We start from the raw sequence: 17,458 nt of genomic DNA on the forward strand, positions 1-17,458 counted from the left end.
CGCTAGATAGCATTTGAGAGGGAGATGGCGCCTGGAGACGCTGGATAGCGCTTGGAGATGGGGATGGCGAGCAACGGGAGTCCTATCTTGACCACAGGGTTCCACGATGACGGCTCGTTCGGCAGCCCAAACTGGAAGGGAGAGAACAGGTGAGTGAGTCAGCTGGCCAGGCTAACAGATTACTCACACGCAAGGATTCAGGATCTAGGAGATGACCTCTCCTTTTCTGATGCATTGAGAGCATTGATCCTGTGCTTACTCCAAGGGCTGTTTCCTCCCGTTGTGGTCCCGTCTGTGTCCCTTCGCCCCTCGGGTTTGCTCGGCACCACCAATCCCGAAAAATGCCAGCTGCCGCCAATTACTTCACTCTGCAGCTCGCCCCGAGGTGCAACTCGTGCAGGAAGTGATGTCACTCAACTGGAAGTGATGTCATCAGGCGCACACACACACACACACACACACACACACACACACACACACACACACACACACACACACAGAGGCATAAGACTGATTATGTCAACACTGATGTCATAAGGGGACACACACACACACTGACTATGTCATCAGTGATGTCATAAGGGGGCACATCACATCCAAATGCTTAAGTCCATGTTGTACACAACATATCATTAAACCAAATATCTGTCCATACCATCCCCAAAATATAGGCTAGTCTACATCATCCACACACACACACACACACACACACACACGCACGCACGCACGCACGCAACACACACACACACACACAGACACACACACGCAGCACACACACACACACACACACACACACACACACACACACACACACACACACACACACACACAACCAACTTCAACAGCATCACAGCCTGGCAGATTCATACTGTATGTCACTGACATGCACTAGCTACAAACACTGCCAGCCAGAATATTTTTAATAACGTAACGTTACCTTGATGTGGTGATGTGGATAACTTCCTGGCCCATGACCATGCACTCTCCACGCCAAAAAGCATCAATCCCAGGTTTTCCACCAACTCCAACTTTAAAGCAAAAAACGGGATTGATAATAATCCTAAAGAGTTTCCTCCTTGCAGTTACGTTCACGTTGTAGCTAGCCAGCCAAATAGGGAAGGCTGGCTTCATTGAACATGATGGTAGCGCTACTTAGCGTTAAATACATTACTTGCAGCTGTTTTTTCCCTCCACTAAAACATGTCTTCCCACCTCCTGACTCCTTGGATCAGAAAACAAGCCATAACGTTATATGATCAATACCTTGTTTGTATCGTCTAGATCATAAAATCACTGCTAAACATTTAGCGTTAGCAAAGTTGCTAAAGGCTGAGGTTATCTACTCCCCACCCGATTTATTGTCATAGCTAGCTAACGTTAACATCAGCCTCTTGCAATTATAAATTGGCTTATGTTACTCACCCATCTCAAATAACCGCATTCAAGACATCTCGGACTGCTGTAGCATTAGGTAGTCTCCAACTGCAGGGCAGAATCACCATTGTTAACAAAAGTAAAAAAGCTTGTCCACTCGTTTTTTTTAGAGACAAGTCAGTCACTAGCCAAAATTAGCGTTAGCTAGTTAGCTTGCCTTGTTCCTCTCTGATAAACAAAAATCCATTCAATAACGTATGTGTTGCTGTTTTGTTTGTTGTTTTTACCGTGGAGCCGAACCCACAGAGTTCCCATCCACTCCACAACATGCGAACCGGTAACATAAAGTTAAAAACATAGCAGTTATGCTATGTAATGCTACACCCATGGCAGTTTCACATAAGCTGTGTTGAGTCGACAGCAGTGCCCAGATCTAGGTTACAGTAGGGAGGGGGTAGCCTACTGGCTAGCTACTGTCAGGCCTCCTGGACATGTAGCAGCCTTGAAGTGTGTTTCTACATCCCGTTACACACAGAATGAAAGCCACTAAATCCCCCATGATGCCATCAGTGAACTGAGCTCATGCTTTTACCACAACTTATTTAAAAATAATATAAATAGGTATTCATATAACCTACCGTAAAATCCTGCTCACTTCTTAATATGGGAGAGGAGGGAGACAAGCTGCTGCTTCCAGAAAATTCCACTGGACTGAGGGGCCGGCGGGAAAATGAATGGACCAGGACATGGGCCAGAGTAGCCCAACCAGATGTCCAACCGCAAAATACCCCCTTAAAGCCCTGTTACCCAATCATATTGGGCTATGAGCAGCCCAAGAGTGTGTTTATAGTACCACAGCTAGCCCAGAATACTTGACCCAGGTGAATAGACCAACTATATGTTTACACAAACAGCCCAGGAGTTTTTACTGTGTAGTAACTAGCCCATTTAAATTTCAGTCATTGTAAATGAGTTACTCAATTTGACCAAGTAGTTAGATTACTAGTTACTGCAAAAAGTAGTTTAACAACTGGTTGTGTGATTTGATCTCAATCCATTATTGCTTCTCGCATGTCACAAATGCTACATATGAAGTACTCGGATGTCAGCTCTCTACTGTGTCTCTGAGACCAGCAGGTGGTGCTGTTTCATCATTTCTCAGCACCAGAGTCTACTGAGCTTATCTTACAGCAAGCAGCATTCAACAGCTCAAGAGAAGAGAGAAGACGAGAGAGAAGAGAGGAGAGGACAGAACATAGGAGAAGCAAAATCCCATTTCATCACATTTGTTGTTTTTAAAAACCTCTTAAAAAGCCACCTATTTCTGAAGAAAATGGTGAAAACGACATACCCAAACTAAAATGCTTACTGTTGCTCAACCGAATGGGTTACAGACCAACTGCCTGACCATTTCTGAAAGGTAAGACTTGGAAGTTTCTGTTCCAAGTGTCAGAATGACTCTATGAGAGAGCGAGACTAAGAGAGTTCGGCCAAAATCCCGCTGTAAAAAGTTTGACCTGTCTGGTTTTTAAAATGTTACATTTCAGCTGTCAATCAACATAAAGCTGGTGTGTGTGTGTGGGGGGGGGGGAGTTCCAGTAGACTATTGTGACACCTTGCTCTAAAGCCTAAAGAGTAAATGTGGAGTGACACCAGAGGTTTAGCGCAGGTTTAAGCAACCACCAGCACCACCACCCAAGCTGACCGTCCTGATTGTACCTGAAGGAAGCCTCACTTTCATGTGATCGAGAGACAGTGAGAGACAGTGAGAGAGAGCGAGACAAAGAGAGTTCGGCCAAAATCCCGCTGTAAAAAGTTTGACCAGTCTAGTTTTTAAAATGTTACATTTCAGCTGTCAATCAACATAAAGCTGGTGTGTGTGTGTGTGTGGGGGGGTTCCAGTAGACTATTGTGACACCTTGCGCTAAAGCCTAAAGAGTAAATGTGGAGTGACACCAGAGGTTTAGCGCAGGTTTAAGCAACCACCACCACCACCCATGCTGACCGTCCTGATTGTACCTGAAGGAAGCCTCACTTTCATGTGGTCGAGAGACATAGAGAGACAGTGAGAGAGAGCGAGACTAAAGCCCATGGCACACCAAACGAACATTCTCAAACAAACACAAACAAACACGAACAAACACGAACAAAGACAAATGTTCGTTTGGTGTGCCATAGCTGTCTGTCCTTGTCTGTTCGTGTTCGACGATGTTCGGTGATGTTCGCCCGGATTCAACATGTTCAATCCGTGCTTGTTCGGTGTTCGCTGTTCGCGGTCGTCTGGTCAGAGCCTCCTCTAAACTAACGTTACACGCGACGCAGCAAACACACGTTTCTCTGCCATGTGCCATCACACTGGGCATCAACACTAGCGGGAGACTTATCCCATGCACTCCCACAAATAAGTAATGTTATGCGCAGCATGGTTACATCTTACCGAGAGGGAGAGAGAGAACATCCATGATCGTTAACAGCAAGCTATGCTAACTAGCTAGCCGTTCAGAAACGCATGTAAACAGCCGTGTGATTAGTGAACGTCAGTAAAATAAGGAGAGAGCTGCAGGTGCTTATGCAGAACTAGTGCACGAGTAAGTGCACAGTAATGACCCGCTGTGATGAAGAATATAGCGAGATTAACAAGGTTGATAGCAAAACACTGTCGGCTGCCATCAGCAGCACCTCCAGGCTTCAACTAGCGTTAGCCTGTCACATGACGCCTTCATGGTCCCTCGATAAAGTCTGCAGAAAGAAGCACGTTGCCTCACCACTCTCTCAAGGAACGTCACGTGAGTGTGGCGTTTAAGGCCATCTGTCTCTACAAAAGAAATAAACGGGGTGTATCATTGTATTACTCGACAGACATGTAACTAACTTTGCCAGTCTGAGCCATCTTCTATGTGCTGCCTGTATCACAGTGCAGTTTATATTTTTCTGGTGTTTCTTTTTTACATGTGTGGGACAGGCAAATGTCTCAAAATGTTTTTTTTTTTTTTTGTAAAGATAATTTTATTTCAAATTGTTTTATTTATTTAGTTTTAATATATTTTAAATTGTAACATATTTCATGTATTTTAGTCTGTGATACGTGAAACCGTGGCATTTTTGTCCAATCATACCATCAAAAAACTCATGCCGGCACATCCCTAGATACCTCTTGTTTATTATATCGCAATCACAATCGCAAATCGCAATATTGTCCACCATAATCGCTAATCGCATTTGGTCAGCTTCTTCTTCTTTGTGGTTTTACGGCAGTTGGCATAGTTATTGTTGCATTACCGCCACCATTTGGCTGAAATTAGAACAACTGTTGTGCTGAATATGTTTGGTCGGTGTGCCATGCTTTCAAACAATCTCCAACATCTGCCAACATTCACAGACAATTGTCTGTTCATGTTTGTTGGTGTTTGTTGGAGAATGTTTGATTGGTGTGCCATGGCCTTAAGAGAGTTTGGCCAAAATCCCGCTGTAAAAAGTTTGACCTGTCTGGTTTTTAAAATGTTACATTTCAGCTGTGAATCAACATGTTCATATACAAGGCCATCCTGGGCAGACTACCCTCATACATCTGCTCTACGTTTGTAGCGATAAACAACTCCCATAACTTAAGATCAAATAGCTGGTTGAAATTCAAAGTGCCAATTATGCGAACAGAATCTGGAAAAAAGAGTCTCTCCTACTTTGGTCCCTGGTCGTGAAACGACCTGCAGTCCCATTTAAAACTGGTCTCTTCCACTCCTCTGTCCAGTTTTAAACATGCTCTATCTGAAGTTCTTACTGCAAGCTGCTCCTGCAGTAATGTCTAGTTTTACTTTGCCCTTTTTGACCTGTTAATTTTGTTTTTAGGCCATATGTTTTTACGTTCTTGATCCTGTGTTATTTATTACCCTTGGATGTGGTATTTTATGATGTATTTGGTTGTCCTTGCTTTTTGAAATGTTTCAGCTCTATAGCCCTGTTTTTATGTTTCCTTTATATGTACTGTAATTTATGTTGATTGTAACCTGGCTTGTAATTGCTGCCTTCTTGGCCAGATCACATTCGCAAAAGAGATCTTGTATCTCAAATGTCTTATCTGGTTAAATAAAGGTTAAATAAAAAAAATAAAGCTGGTGTGTGTGTGTGTGTGTGTGGGGGGGGGGGTTCCAGTAGGCAATATTTTTTTCCCCATGATGGCGAAGGCTAGGCGACGGCATGACCCGCCCCTCTCTGCCTCTGATTGGCTGACTGTACTCGGCTGCTCCCACCTTCTTTCCAGGCGAGCCAGAAGTATCTCAAACGTGAGCAGCAGGTGCAAAACAATCATTAAATCAACAAGCATGAGATACTTCATTATAATGGAACGTTACAATTGCAAACCCTATATCTGAGTTATTTAGGCCTACTTAGTCTATTTCACAGACGTGTCATTTTTTCTTGTCATTCCAAATTTAATCACATTGTTGCTCTGTAGAACTGTAGACTGGTAAAAGACTGGTAAAGCAGAAGTACTGATTCAACTTAATTACTCAAGTAAAAGGAAAAAAGTACAGGCTCTGAAATGTACTCAAGTATAAAAGTAAAAGGTTTTCTGTGCAAGGCGAATAGAAACTCACATCATATTAATATAATTCAAATACTATTCAACTTAAAAGGTCCCTTCAAAACATATTTTAAGATACATAAAGACTATACTTTAATCTTCTAGTCTTAATAACTATGACCCACTAGACCATGGTTAGAGGCATCTGTTTGTATAGCAAATGGAAGATGATTCTCTGTACTTTTTAATTTGTTTATGACCTCCTCTACTCTTCTTGGCAATGCTGGAGTCGTTCAGAGTTTAGACCAATATGTGGAGGTGCTAAGAAAATAGTCAATTTTTATGACTTCAGAGTTACTTTATAATGAAGCCCCCCCCCCAAAAAAATAAAACCAGATATGGCACACAGTACATTACCACATTTAAAATAAGTATATTGTGTATATACAGTATATATACTTCCCCCACGTTTCTGCTCAGTTGCAACACTCCACAACACCCACAATGGCATAACATCAATCCAATTACTAAAAAGAGAGAGACCGGAGTGGATGGTTAATTTTATTTCCGACATTCAGTTTTTGTAAAAATAACCAAGGCATAAATTCCAAAAACCATGGAGTATTTAACAGAATACAACTGGCATTCAGAATCAGGTTTTTACAGAGCAGGCCCTTAATACATGTGAAAGGAAAAAATAATCTGAAGAAAGAAACATGTGAACAGAGAGGAGAGGGGGGGGGGTGGAGAATCTGCAGGCTGTCTTAAGTCAAAGCAACCTTGACCGTGAGGCCTTCAGGATCAATTGTAAATCTCAACACATCCAGTGAGTCGGCCAATGTGCTGGCTATCGATTCCAATACTGTATTTGCGTCCACTTTTTACACCGTAATTACAGCTACGACCAATCTTACAATATAAGTATTGAGCTAAATCAAAATGCAGCTTCTTGCACTGAAACTGAATAGGGATTTCAGCTTCACCGTCTCATAGTACCATCATGCATGCAGTGTAAAATAGGTGCATGACACGGACTACATGTCAGGCTGTGAACTATCACACCACCATCACAATAACCATAACAGCACAAATATTAGGAAAGCGAGGATACGTTGGTTTGTTTCAATAGCATAATTTTGACCAGTGAGGTTCAATTGTGACCTATCATCAAAAAATGGATGTAAAACTGACATGTTGTAGGTGGGTCAATGGCAAAACATACTATGATTTACAATCGCATTTGCTATTAAAGCTTCTGTTAGGAGGAATCACATTGTGAAAGTGATGTGTTCTGATAGAGAATGGAATTTCACCATTCCTCATCCGCTAAATGTATATATAACAGCTGATAGCCTCACGTGGCTACGGTGGCGAGTATTTGAGCTTGGGGCCCCAGGCCATTAGGGCCCCCTGCAAGCTGACAAACTTTACTCCACAGCAGTGACCACAAACGCCTCTCCATTAAACAACCAATGGACAATACAATAACAAAAACAAGTTTGGGCTCCTCGGCAATTTTCAAATGCTTCCTCCTAAACATCTGTACTTCAAGCTGGGAGAACTTTCAATTTAAGAATGGCATTTAACTGTTTTGCAATGAGAAGTGAGAGGAAATGTGAATATGAAGGAAAATGCTGTGTGAGATTACAGTATATATACAGGATGTGGATTATGTGCAACATAACCATTATTACAAGGAATAGTGAGGAAGTCGAGGGGCAAAAAACATAAAACATAAAATCCTGTATTTATGATTTGTTATATTGATGAAGATTAATTTGATCAAAAGCAGCAACAGTTTAAATGGTTGAAGAGATGGTTTTAAAGACGTGGTGTTGTCAGCTGACAGCATGTGTACAGTTTATACAAAACATGCTGTCCTCTTACCAGCCAGTAGCAGCACAAAGCTGAGTTACTTCGTTACATCATTGCATGCCAGAATGCAGTGTTTTTTTGTATTTATTTATGCAGAAAAACAATACACACACACACACACACACACACACACACACACACAAACACACACACACACACACTATATATTATATATATATATATATATATATATATATATATAGTATGTATATATATATATATATACAGTATATATATATATATATATATATATATATATATATATATATATATATATATATACACAGTATATATATATATTATATAATCACACATCTAACTCAATACATCTGAAACACATCATGATCTATTGATCTAAGCTCACACATCTAACTCAATACATCTGAAACACAAAATGATCTATTGTACAGAGATTTACACAGAGAAACAAGCTCTCCAGCCTCAGATCTTCAGGCTGTCTAAAAATCAAAGTTTCTCTGAAGGTCAACCTGTAAAGTTGTTCAGTAAAAATACTGTTGACCAAATACACAAGTATTTTGTCAATCATGCAAACTATTTTTATAGTTTTTTTCAAGTTCCATTTTCTCTTATTCACAGTTATTGACTGTGGAGAGGGTCACGGTGGTCTCTGAGAAGAGCAGTCTGCATGATGGCCGAACATCATGAAGTTATTTTTTTGTTTTTTAAGAGATTGCTGAAACTTTTATGCAGATTGCATTGTCTAAACAGTCATACATTTGTACACTAATAGATTGCTAGTCCTTGCTTGTTGGTCTCTACAGCTACTTACAGCTGCTAGACATGTCTGGCTATTAAAGAGGTTCAGTACATCCAAACCCCACAGTTAACAATGGAGGCACAAAAGCAGAATGTTTTGTTTTCTTCAGTTTCTGAATTGGACCCTGATAAATACATGTGTGACTCTTGTGTCTCATTCTTCTCCACAATCCCTGAAGGCTTTCTCCACCTCTTCCAAACCTCATATTGTAGATATCACTGTGACAAGAAATGGACCTGAACTAACGGGAAAACTGATAAACCGAATAAAAAATTATTAAAGTTGAACTGAAATGACAATTCAATTAAACCAATTAGACTCTCAGTAACTTTAACAGGGAGTGTTGTCATGAATATTCATGTCAAGGAGTCATCTGATTTGCTGTGAGCCTTCACTACTGACAACTGATTGGCTGCATTATGATATTGATGGATAGACAACAGCAACATGTCTTTTGACTTCCTTTTCAATTATTCTGTTTTGTCCTGCTGTGATTTCAGTGGGACTTTAAAGGGAACTCTCAAGGTCACTACCTTCTCTAAGGTGATGGACAGCTGGCTGTGTGAGAGCTGAGACATCCATCTGGAGTGAGATCAGCTCCTTGGAGATCCTACTATCCCTGGGCTGCTGCTTCTTCACCCAACCTGCCTTCAGCACTAGAACTACCCAGGTCATCATAATCCAGCTCAATGTCCTCCTCTCTTCCTTCAGCACTGGGACCACCCAGGTCATCATAATCCAGCTCAATGTCCTCCTCTCTTCCTTCAGCACTGGGACCACCCAGGTCATCATAATCCAGCTCAATGTCCTCCTCTCTTCCTTCAGCACTGGGACCATCCAGGTCATCATAATCCAGCTCAATGTCCTCCTCTCTTCCTTCAGAACTGGGACCACCCAGGTCATCATAATCCAGCTCAATGTCCTCCTCTCTTCTTTCAGCACTGGGACCATCCAGGTCATCATAATCCAGCTCAATGTTCTCCTCTCTTCCTTCAGCACTGGGATCACCCAGGTCATCATAGTCCAGCTCAATGTTCTCCTCTCTTCCTTCAGCACTAGGACCATCCAGGTCATCATAATCCAGCTCAATGTCCTCCTCTCTTCTTTCAGCACTGGGACCATCCAGGTCATCATAATCCAGCTCAATGTCCTCCTCTCTTCCTTCAGCACTGGGACCACCCACGTCATCATAGTCCAGCTCAATGTTCTCCTCTCTTCCTTCAATACTGGAACCACCCACGTCATCATAATCCAGCTCAATGTTCTCCTCTCTTCCTTCAGCACTGGGACCACCCACGTCATCATAACCCAGCTCAATGTCCTCCTCTCTTCCTTCAGCACTGGGACCACCCAGGTCATCATAACCCAGCTCAATGTCCTCCTCTCTTCCTTCAATACTGGAACCACCCACGTCATCATAACCCAGCTCAATGTCCTCCTCTCTTCCTTCAGCACTGGGAAAACCCACGTCATCATAGTCCAGCTCAATGTTCTCCTCTCTTCCTTCAATACTGGAACCACCCACGTCATCATAACCCATCTCAATGTCCTCACTCCGTTCAGCAGTGGAATCATCAAGGTTATAATAATCTGGCTCAATGTTCTCCTCTCTTCCTTCAGCATCTGAACCACGAAGGTTATAATAAACCAGCTCAATGTTCTCTCTTCCTGGCTGGTGCCTCCTTCTGGCCTGGAAAAACATGACAGCAGCTGTTACTGGATCACACCTCTCTTCTAGCTAAAATGTACAGTCTGTTTCATTTAACCAATCATCTACTGAGTAAAGATGTTCAGTACCTTGTAGTAGAAACAGAGGCCAGTGAGCAGCAACAGCACAGTCAGCAGCGGGACAACATGTCTGATGATCAGATCTGCTGGAGAGGCTGAAACAGAAACATCTCATCAGATCCGCTGACATCATGAGAACAGCTCCCATTAAACATAAATCTCGTGTTGCCCTTAGTGATGCACAAATGTATCGGTTAAATATCGGAAATGGACGATTTTTGCATTGTTGACTACAACTGTCTCATCGGCCGATAAGATTAAATACACCGATGGCAGTGGCTGATACTCATTGTATATTGTGTCACCATCACTAATCTGTTACCAACGCTGTTCCAAGTTTGAATGGAAGGACAGCGTACCAGCATGAGGTAAGAAAAATACCTTCCTTAAACCTATTAAACCTATATGTTAATTTGCTTTCTAATTTATTTATTTAGTTTAATTTCAGAAATGGAATTTTTTGTTACGTGAAACTTTTTACAATTTAAACTGAACGTCTGTACTCAAGTTACTGAAATATGAAGTAAAACTACTGGTGTTAAAAAATAAGGCTGGCTCTGATGACCACGACTTGTTTTCATTTACCATATCAGAGACCAGAGGTAAGTTGGTCGAGTCCAAACTGCTGATGATTGTAATAATGCAAAAATCCCCAAAAGTTGATCCATGCAAACGCTAGTTTCACGAGTCCTTTACACCCCTATAGTGTGTAGGTATGTTCATGCACCCCAACAGCCATTGGGGGGCAGGTTAAGATGAGTGAGTGAATGCATGAATCAGCGTAGCTGTAGGACGTACATTACGTCATGGGAACATTTTATGTTACAGTAATGGCAGTATGCACTGCTGCATGCAAACAGGACTATTTGTGGAATATTGTATTTTTTGGAATAAGGGCAAAAACTGGAATATTCTCCGTCAAGTTACCTGAGACAGTGAGAGACAGGGGCTGGCTCTCAGAGGAGAAGTTATGAGAGAAAACATAGATGTGATAAACACAGCTGTAGATCCCTTGGTGGGCGTGGCTTGCAGCAGGAAACAGGAAGTGGGCAGAGAGATTGCCAGGTGGCTGGGTGTGGTTGAGGGCAGAGTGATTGACAGCTGGCTGGGTGTGGTTGTCTGCTGTGCTGAGGGCAGAGTGATTGACAGCTGGCTGGGTGTGGTTGTCTGCTGTGTTGAGGGCAGAGTGATTGACAGCTGGCAGGATGTAGTCCTGTGCTGTGTTTGAGGTGAGGTGGAAGAAGCCTCCTGGGTACTGTGGCTGGATGGAGCAGCTGATGGTGAAGCTGGAGCCCCTGAACACCTGCTGGGCCTCGGAGACCCCGTCCATGGAGGAAGAGAGGGAGATGTTTGGCTGAACCAGCAGATCTGTAAACAGAGAGGGAGATGATTGGCTGGACCAGCAGGTCTGTAAACAGAGAGGGAGATGATTGGCTGAACCAAAGTGATGAATGCTGATGGTTGAAAGATGACGGTTTGTCTGTTAGCAGCCACCGTCCAACACAGAGAGACGCTATATGTAATACAGAGAACTACTACATTGTAACACAGAGAACTGCTACATTGTAATACAGAGAACTGCTACATTTTGTAATACAGAGAACTGCTATATTGTAACACAGAGGAGTCAGAGAGCAGCTGGCACTGTGGAAGCAGCTGAGGATGTGATGTCACTGTTCAGTTACCTGAGCAGATAAGCTCCAGGCTGGAAGAGCTATCATCTGATTGTGACTTTCCTGCACACTCCCTCAGTGCAGACTCAGACCCATCACAGTGAGAATGAATCGCCCAGTCATTTTTCATTGACGTGGAAGATCTTGATGAGTTATACTTTCTCCATTGTGTTGAAACAGCAGAGCCACATGCCAGCTGTCTGCACACTACAGCTGCTGACTTCAGGTTCCACTTAGAGTCCTCACGATGCACTGTTTTCCAGTCTCCATTAGGTGTTTTAATCTCTAGTCCACCAGCACACCGGCTGGCTCCTCCCACCAACCTGACATCATCAGGCTCTGAACAGAAACAAGAGTCATTAGTAAAAGAAGTAAAGTCACTTTGATTAGAACAGAAATTAAGCCAAATACCAACTGCACCTCCTCTTCTACCTGAGCAGGTGAGTCCAACAGCTTTCCCAGGTGAGCAGGTGTTTCTAGCTGAGCCTGAGCTTCCACAGTCCAGGAGAACAGACTCATTGCCTTCACACTGGAACTCTTTGGTCCACATTGGAGCCTCCACTTCTCCATAGAGCGCCCCCTGGAGGACTGAAGGAGCCCCACAGCCAAGCTCCCTACAGACCACCTCTGCATCCTGCTGGTCAAAGTCAGCTTCACACACTGAGGACCATGACTGGTTAGACTTCACCTCCAGTCTGCCTGAGCAAAGACTACTGCCATTCACCAGCCTCACAGAGTCTGGAGAGAGAGAGAGAGAGAGAGAGAGAGAGGGAGAGGAGGGGGGAGGGAGAGAGAGAGAGAGGGAGAGAGAGAGGGTGGGGGGAGGGTAACCAAAGTGTTCCAGAGCAACACCACACACACACACACACACACACACACACACACACACACACACACACACACACACACACACACACACACACACACACACACACACACACACACTGTTATGCCCGGCCTAGGGGATACCCAGCACAACATAAAAGAAGATGACTCCCCCTTTCCCCTCTCCCAAGGATGACCATGCCACGACAGGTTTTCAGTCCACAGAGTAACATTTATTTAGATATAGCAGCAGAGAGCATCAGGATGAGCACACTCAAAATAATAAACAAAATCTATATGTGACACCAGCTGGCGAGAGGGACCGTAATTCGGCCGTGGCCGTTCTTCACAGCAGAGCGTCAAAAGTATTTTCTTGAAAAAATGTTTTTTTTTCTTTTTCCCAATAGTACAAAATATATTATTTGAACTATCCATTCCATATAAAATGAAGACGTTTTGGGGTCATTAAATGCGTTAATTTTGTAAAATAAAAGTCCCTGTTTTGTCAAGGAGACGGGAGTGAGCCAGGCTGTGTCTTGGATTTGCATAAGTAGTATCGATTGGGTGTCGGCCGGCCTTTGTTTCTATCCGCCAATCACGGCGCGCGATAGGACGCGCACCAGCATAAATATTCAGTAGCCACCTGAGCTGTACACAACATCAACATTCAACAGCTGACTGAGACTGAGACAAGATGGACAAGCACCAGGCGAAAATGAAGAAAAATGATTCTGCCGTTGCTGCTCTCCTCAACAAATTCACCATTCCAGGTGGAATGGACAGTGAAGAATTGATGAATTCGTATGTCCTGGATTACATGACCGGCGGCACACAGGGCGCTGATGAAAGCGACGATGAGGACGATGAAGAATATTTTCCTGAAGACGTGGTGGCAGATCCAGACCCAGACGAGGCGGAGATCATGCCCGACAGCGCAGTCATTGAAAGCGTGCAAGCGATTTTAACATCAGTGGATCCCATAACCGTGGACACAGATTATGATCAGGAAATCGAGAAAATACGGAACTTTGACTGCAAATGCCAGGCCAGGCGTAAAGAGAACTCTATTCACCAGCCAATCTCCTGCAGTAAGAAACTTTGTGACAACGTCATTTACAACACGAGGCTGGATTACTCTGCTATGTCGCCAGAATGTAGAGATATCGCTATTATGGCTGTGTATCACGCTTTGACGAATGATTCTGACATGACTCAAGCCACAAAGCAAGTGAATAAAAAGCGACAAAAGAACCGAACGCAATACATGGTTAAGGCGACTGTTGTTTGCCGTGAGACCTTCTGCTTTGCGTTTGGGTGAGTTTCATATCTATCTTAACTCGTGTGTGTGTGTGTGTGTGTGTCTGTCTGTCTGTGTGAGATAGTGTGAGAGCGTGCCCATGTTTACAGTACAAAGATAGTATGTTGCAAGAGAAGCGTGTAGAGCTGCCATCTTCATGGCATTGTTGGTCATTGTCAAAATGGCGGCAACCTATGTGTGCAAACGTGCAGACCCGCCATGTTGGGTCGTCTTTGTTTGTTGCGCGCCAAAATGGCGTTCGCGCTATTGTTTTTCAGGACTGAAATTCCGACTCTTGCATTAAATACTCTTTGTAAGCTGATAGTCGCTAGTGTTATTCTAACCTTGCAAACAAACAAGATTTAGTTTATTGAAAGAGTTTATTGAAACAGATTGAAAGTTTTGAAACAGTCTTTGTTATATATCGTGACATTTATAGCCTAAGCAAGGGACAAACATTGCAAACTAGCTTAGGCTATAATGTCAGGATAAAGACTGTTTCAAAAAATATAAATCTGATTATTAATGTTTTATTTTGTTTATTCCAGCATCAGCACAAAGCTTCTGAAAGCCCTTATCAAATCCTACAAAGAGAATGGATTGGTCCCACGGCAGAGGAAGACACAACCACGCACAAACAAGAATTACCTCGGCTATGATGACATCAAAAGAGTCGTTACATTCATAGCAAACTATGCAGAGGACCACGCTATTCCTTTGCCCGGTCGTCATGCCGCGCATAGAGACTTTAGTGCTAAGCTTCTGCCAACTTCTGCCTCTAAAGCTTCAGTCTGGCGCCTGTACAAAGATGCTATGGAACAGCTTGGTAAGTTTGTATTAGTCTCTCTCTCACACACACACACACACACACACACTTCTATTGTCATAGTTATGCAAACATTCCGCAGCCTTCTCCATTCCAAACCTCTGACCCAATAAAACATGCGACATGAATGTGTGTGTGTGTGTGTGTGTGTCTTTAACCATTAGGCTATTCTATGTGATCTGTTTTTGATAAGTAAAGTACAGTGATGCTCATAAAAACATTGTCTTTGCAGGGCAGCGTGCGGTTGGCGAGTGCAGCTTCACAAGGCTGTGGAAGTCACTGGTCCCTCACATTGCAAGCACCAAGCCTAAAACGGATCTCTGCTGGCAGTGCCAACAAAACAACGACCGAATCATCCAGAGCATCAACAAACCAGATGAGTTGAAATCTGACAGTGTCAAGAAGCAGCAAGTGCATCTCGACTCTGTTGCAAGGGAGCGAAAACTTTATCAAGAGATGACTGCCGCCTGTAGAAAGACCTGTGACGAGTTGCAGCTGTCATTTGGGAAGAACAAACCTGCAACCAGGCCGATCACCATGCACTACAGTTTTGATTTTGCACAACAGGTGAGAATACATATTTATCTTATCACACCTCTCTCTCACACACACACACACACACACACACACACACACACACACACACACACACACACACAGATTACAGTTTGTATTTCATCTTTTTCCTATCTCTCCGTCTCTCAGGTGCACTACCCCTCTGATCCACAACAGCCTGGGCCTGTCTATTTTTTGACTCCACGCAAGTGTGGCCTTTTTGGTGTCCACTGTGAAGGCATGCCTAAGCAAGTGAATTACCTGATTGATGAGGGCATGGCATCAGGCAAGGGAAGCAATGCAGTCATCAATTACCTGCATCATTTTTTCAAGAAATATGGAGTTGGAGAAGAAGATGTGGACCTTCACTGTGACAACTGCAGTGGGCAGAACAAAAATAACTTTGTTCTTTGGTACGCCGCATGGAGAACGATGCACAAACAACACTTAAAGCTGAGCATTCACTTCCTGATTGTAGGCCACACCAAGTTTGGCCCCGACTGGTGTTTTGGACTGGTCAAGCAGTGTTTCAGGAAGCGCAAAGTGTGCACTTTGGCCGACATCGAAAAGGTTGTGACTGACAGCTCTCCTGTGGCACATGTGAACATCCCCCAGCTTGTCGGACATGAGAACGGCACTGTGTGTTTTAAAACCTACGACTGGCAAGAACACCTGACACAATACTTCAGAAAACTGCCACACATAAAGAGTTACCAGCACTTCAGGTAATTATCATTCCCATTTTATTTTATTTTATTTTATTTTATTAAGATTTTAAATGTGCCATTTCTTTCTTTTACAGCTTTGATGCGCAGAGGCCTGGTGTGGTTGTCGCCAGAAAACACTGTGAAGCAGAACCAGTGGAGTTTCAGCTGCTACGCAACGTAGATGCCCGTCCGCCATTAAAGCCTCTTCCTGTACAGACTCCGCCTGGACTGGACATGGCCAGGCAGAAGTATCTTTTTGAGAAGATCAGAGAATTCTGTTCTGATGAAGCACAAGACATCACATGCCCTCCACCTGCATGTCTACAGGCTGGGAGGCCTCGCTAGCCAGCCTGAAAAAACCAGCATTCAAGACCCAGCCCTGCTCCGGGGGGGTTTGGCAATGCCACAAACGTTTTTGAGCTTTTGAAGTCAAAGTTCTTTTGATATTTTTTTACTTAACTTTTAGTTAAGTAGGACTGGTGGTTTAGTTAAGAATGTCATACGAAACCGACCTGGATAGCAAGGCACTTCCTGTCGTGTTCTGTCGTTTGTAAATTTTTTTACTTTTTACTTCTTTTTTTTCTTTTTTTTTGGTGCATTAACATTAAGGAAATCTATACTGATGTCATCCAATCAATGCTGATAATGTATGCTAATAGATAAAGGAGTGAGGATAATACAGTACATGCTTTGAATTCCTTAGTTTTAGCTATGCAGTGTTCTAAGCAGACCAGATGGCATGCAGCAGATGATAGAACGCTCATCCATAAGATACTTGAGACTTGACTTGGACTTGTGACCAAAGACCTGAGACTTGACTTGGACTTGTGACCAAAGACTTGAAACTTGACTTTGACTTGCAAAAAATGACCTGTGAGCATCTCTGGTATTACTGAATATTGGTTTTATATTAAATGCCTTTTGTTATAATAAATGCCTTTTTAGGATAATATTTTTGTAGTTTATTTTCACATTTTCACTGACTGAATGGTATATGTTTTCTGCTTACAACTTTAAGGAAAAGGTCAATAGTTCTCAAACTTTCACATCAAAACTTCACCTAAAAATAGACCGCAGACCCCCATTTTTGCTTTTAGATATTTTAATACAGAAATGTATGACACCCATGACCATCTATTATTCTGTTACTTATGGATGGAATAATAGTGGAATAATAGTGAAAATAAATTACCCACAGTTGTGTGCACTCTCTCTCTCTCTCATCTGTCATTGGCTGG

General features: G+C 42.9%; 1 protein-coding gene across 1 annotated transcript; it reads left to right on the plus strand.

The window, feature by feature from the left end:
• The first annotated feature begins 15,327 nt into the window (after window positions 1-15,327).
• On the plus strand, window positions 15,328-17,142 carry LOC310771194 (uncharacterized protein). The gene is made up of 3 exons (XM_083663861.1): window positions 15,328-15,525; window positions 15,664-16,238; window positions 16,316-17,142. Exons 1-3 carry the CDS (start codon window positions 15,415-15,417, stop codon window positions 16,563-16,565), a joined length of 936 nt encoding a protein of 311 aa, XP_083519987.1. The 5' UTR covers window positions 15,328-15,414; the 3' UTR covers window positions 16,566-17,142.
• The last annotated feature ends 316 nt before the right edge of the window (window positions 17,143-17,458 follow it).

This window comes from Poromitra crassiceps (genome assembly GCF_964638095.1).
Source record: "Poromitra crassiceps genome assembly, contig: HAP1_SCAFFOLD_407, whole genome shotgun sequence".
Classification (NCBI taxonomy): Eukaryota; Metazoa; Chordata; class Actinopteri; order Beryciformes; family Melamphaidae; genus Poromitra; species Poromitra crassiceps.

Bases quoted from the DNA above. Each gene is read 5' to 3' on its own strand.
- LOC310771194 (XM_083663861.1), top strand. From the start codon at position 15,415: ATGACTGCCGCCTGTAGAAAGACCTGTGACGAGTTGCAGCTGTCATTT. The intron at 15,526-15,663 runs GTGAGAATACAT...TCCGTCTCTCAG, and splicing joins GTTTTGATTTTGCACAACAG to GTGCACTACCCCTCTGATCC. The intron at 16,239-16,315 runs GTAATTATCATT...TTTCTTTTACAG, and splicing joins AAGAGTTACCAGCACTTCAG to CTTTGATGCGCAGAGGCCTG.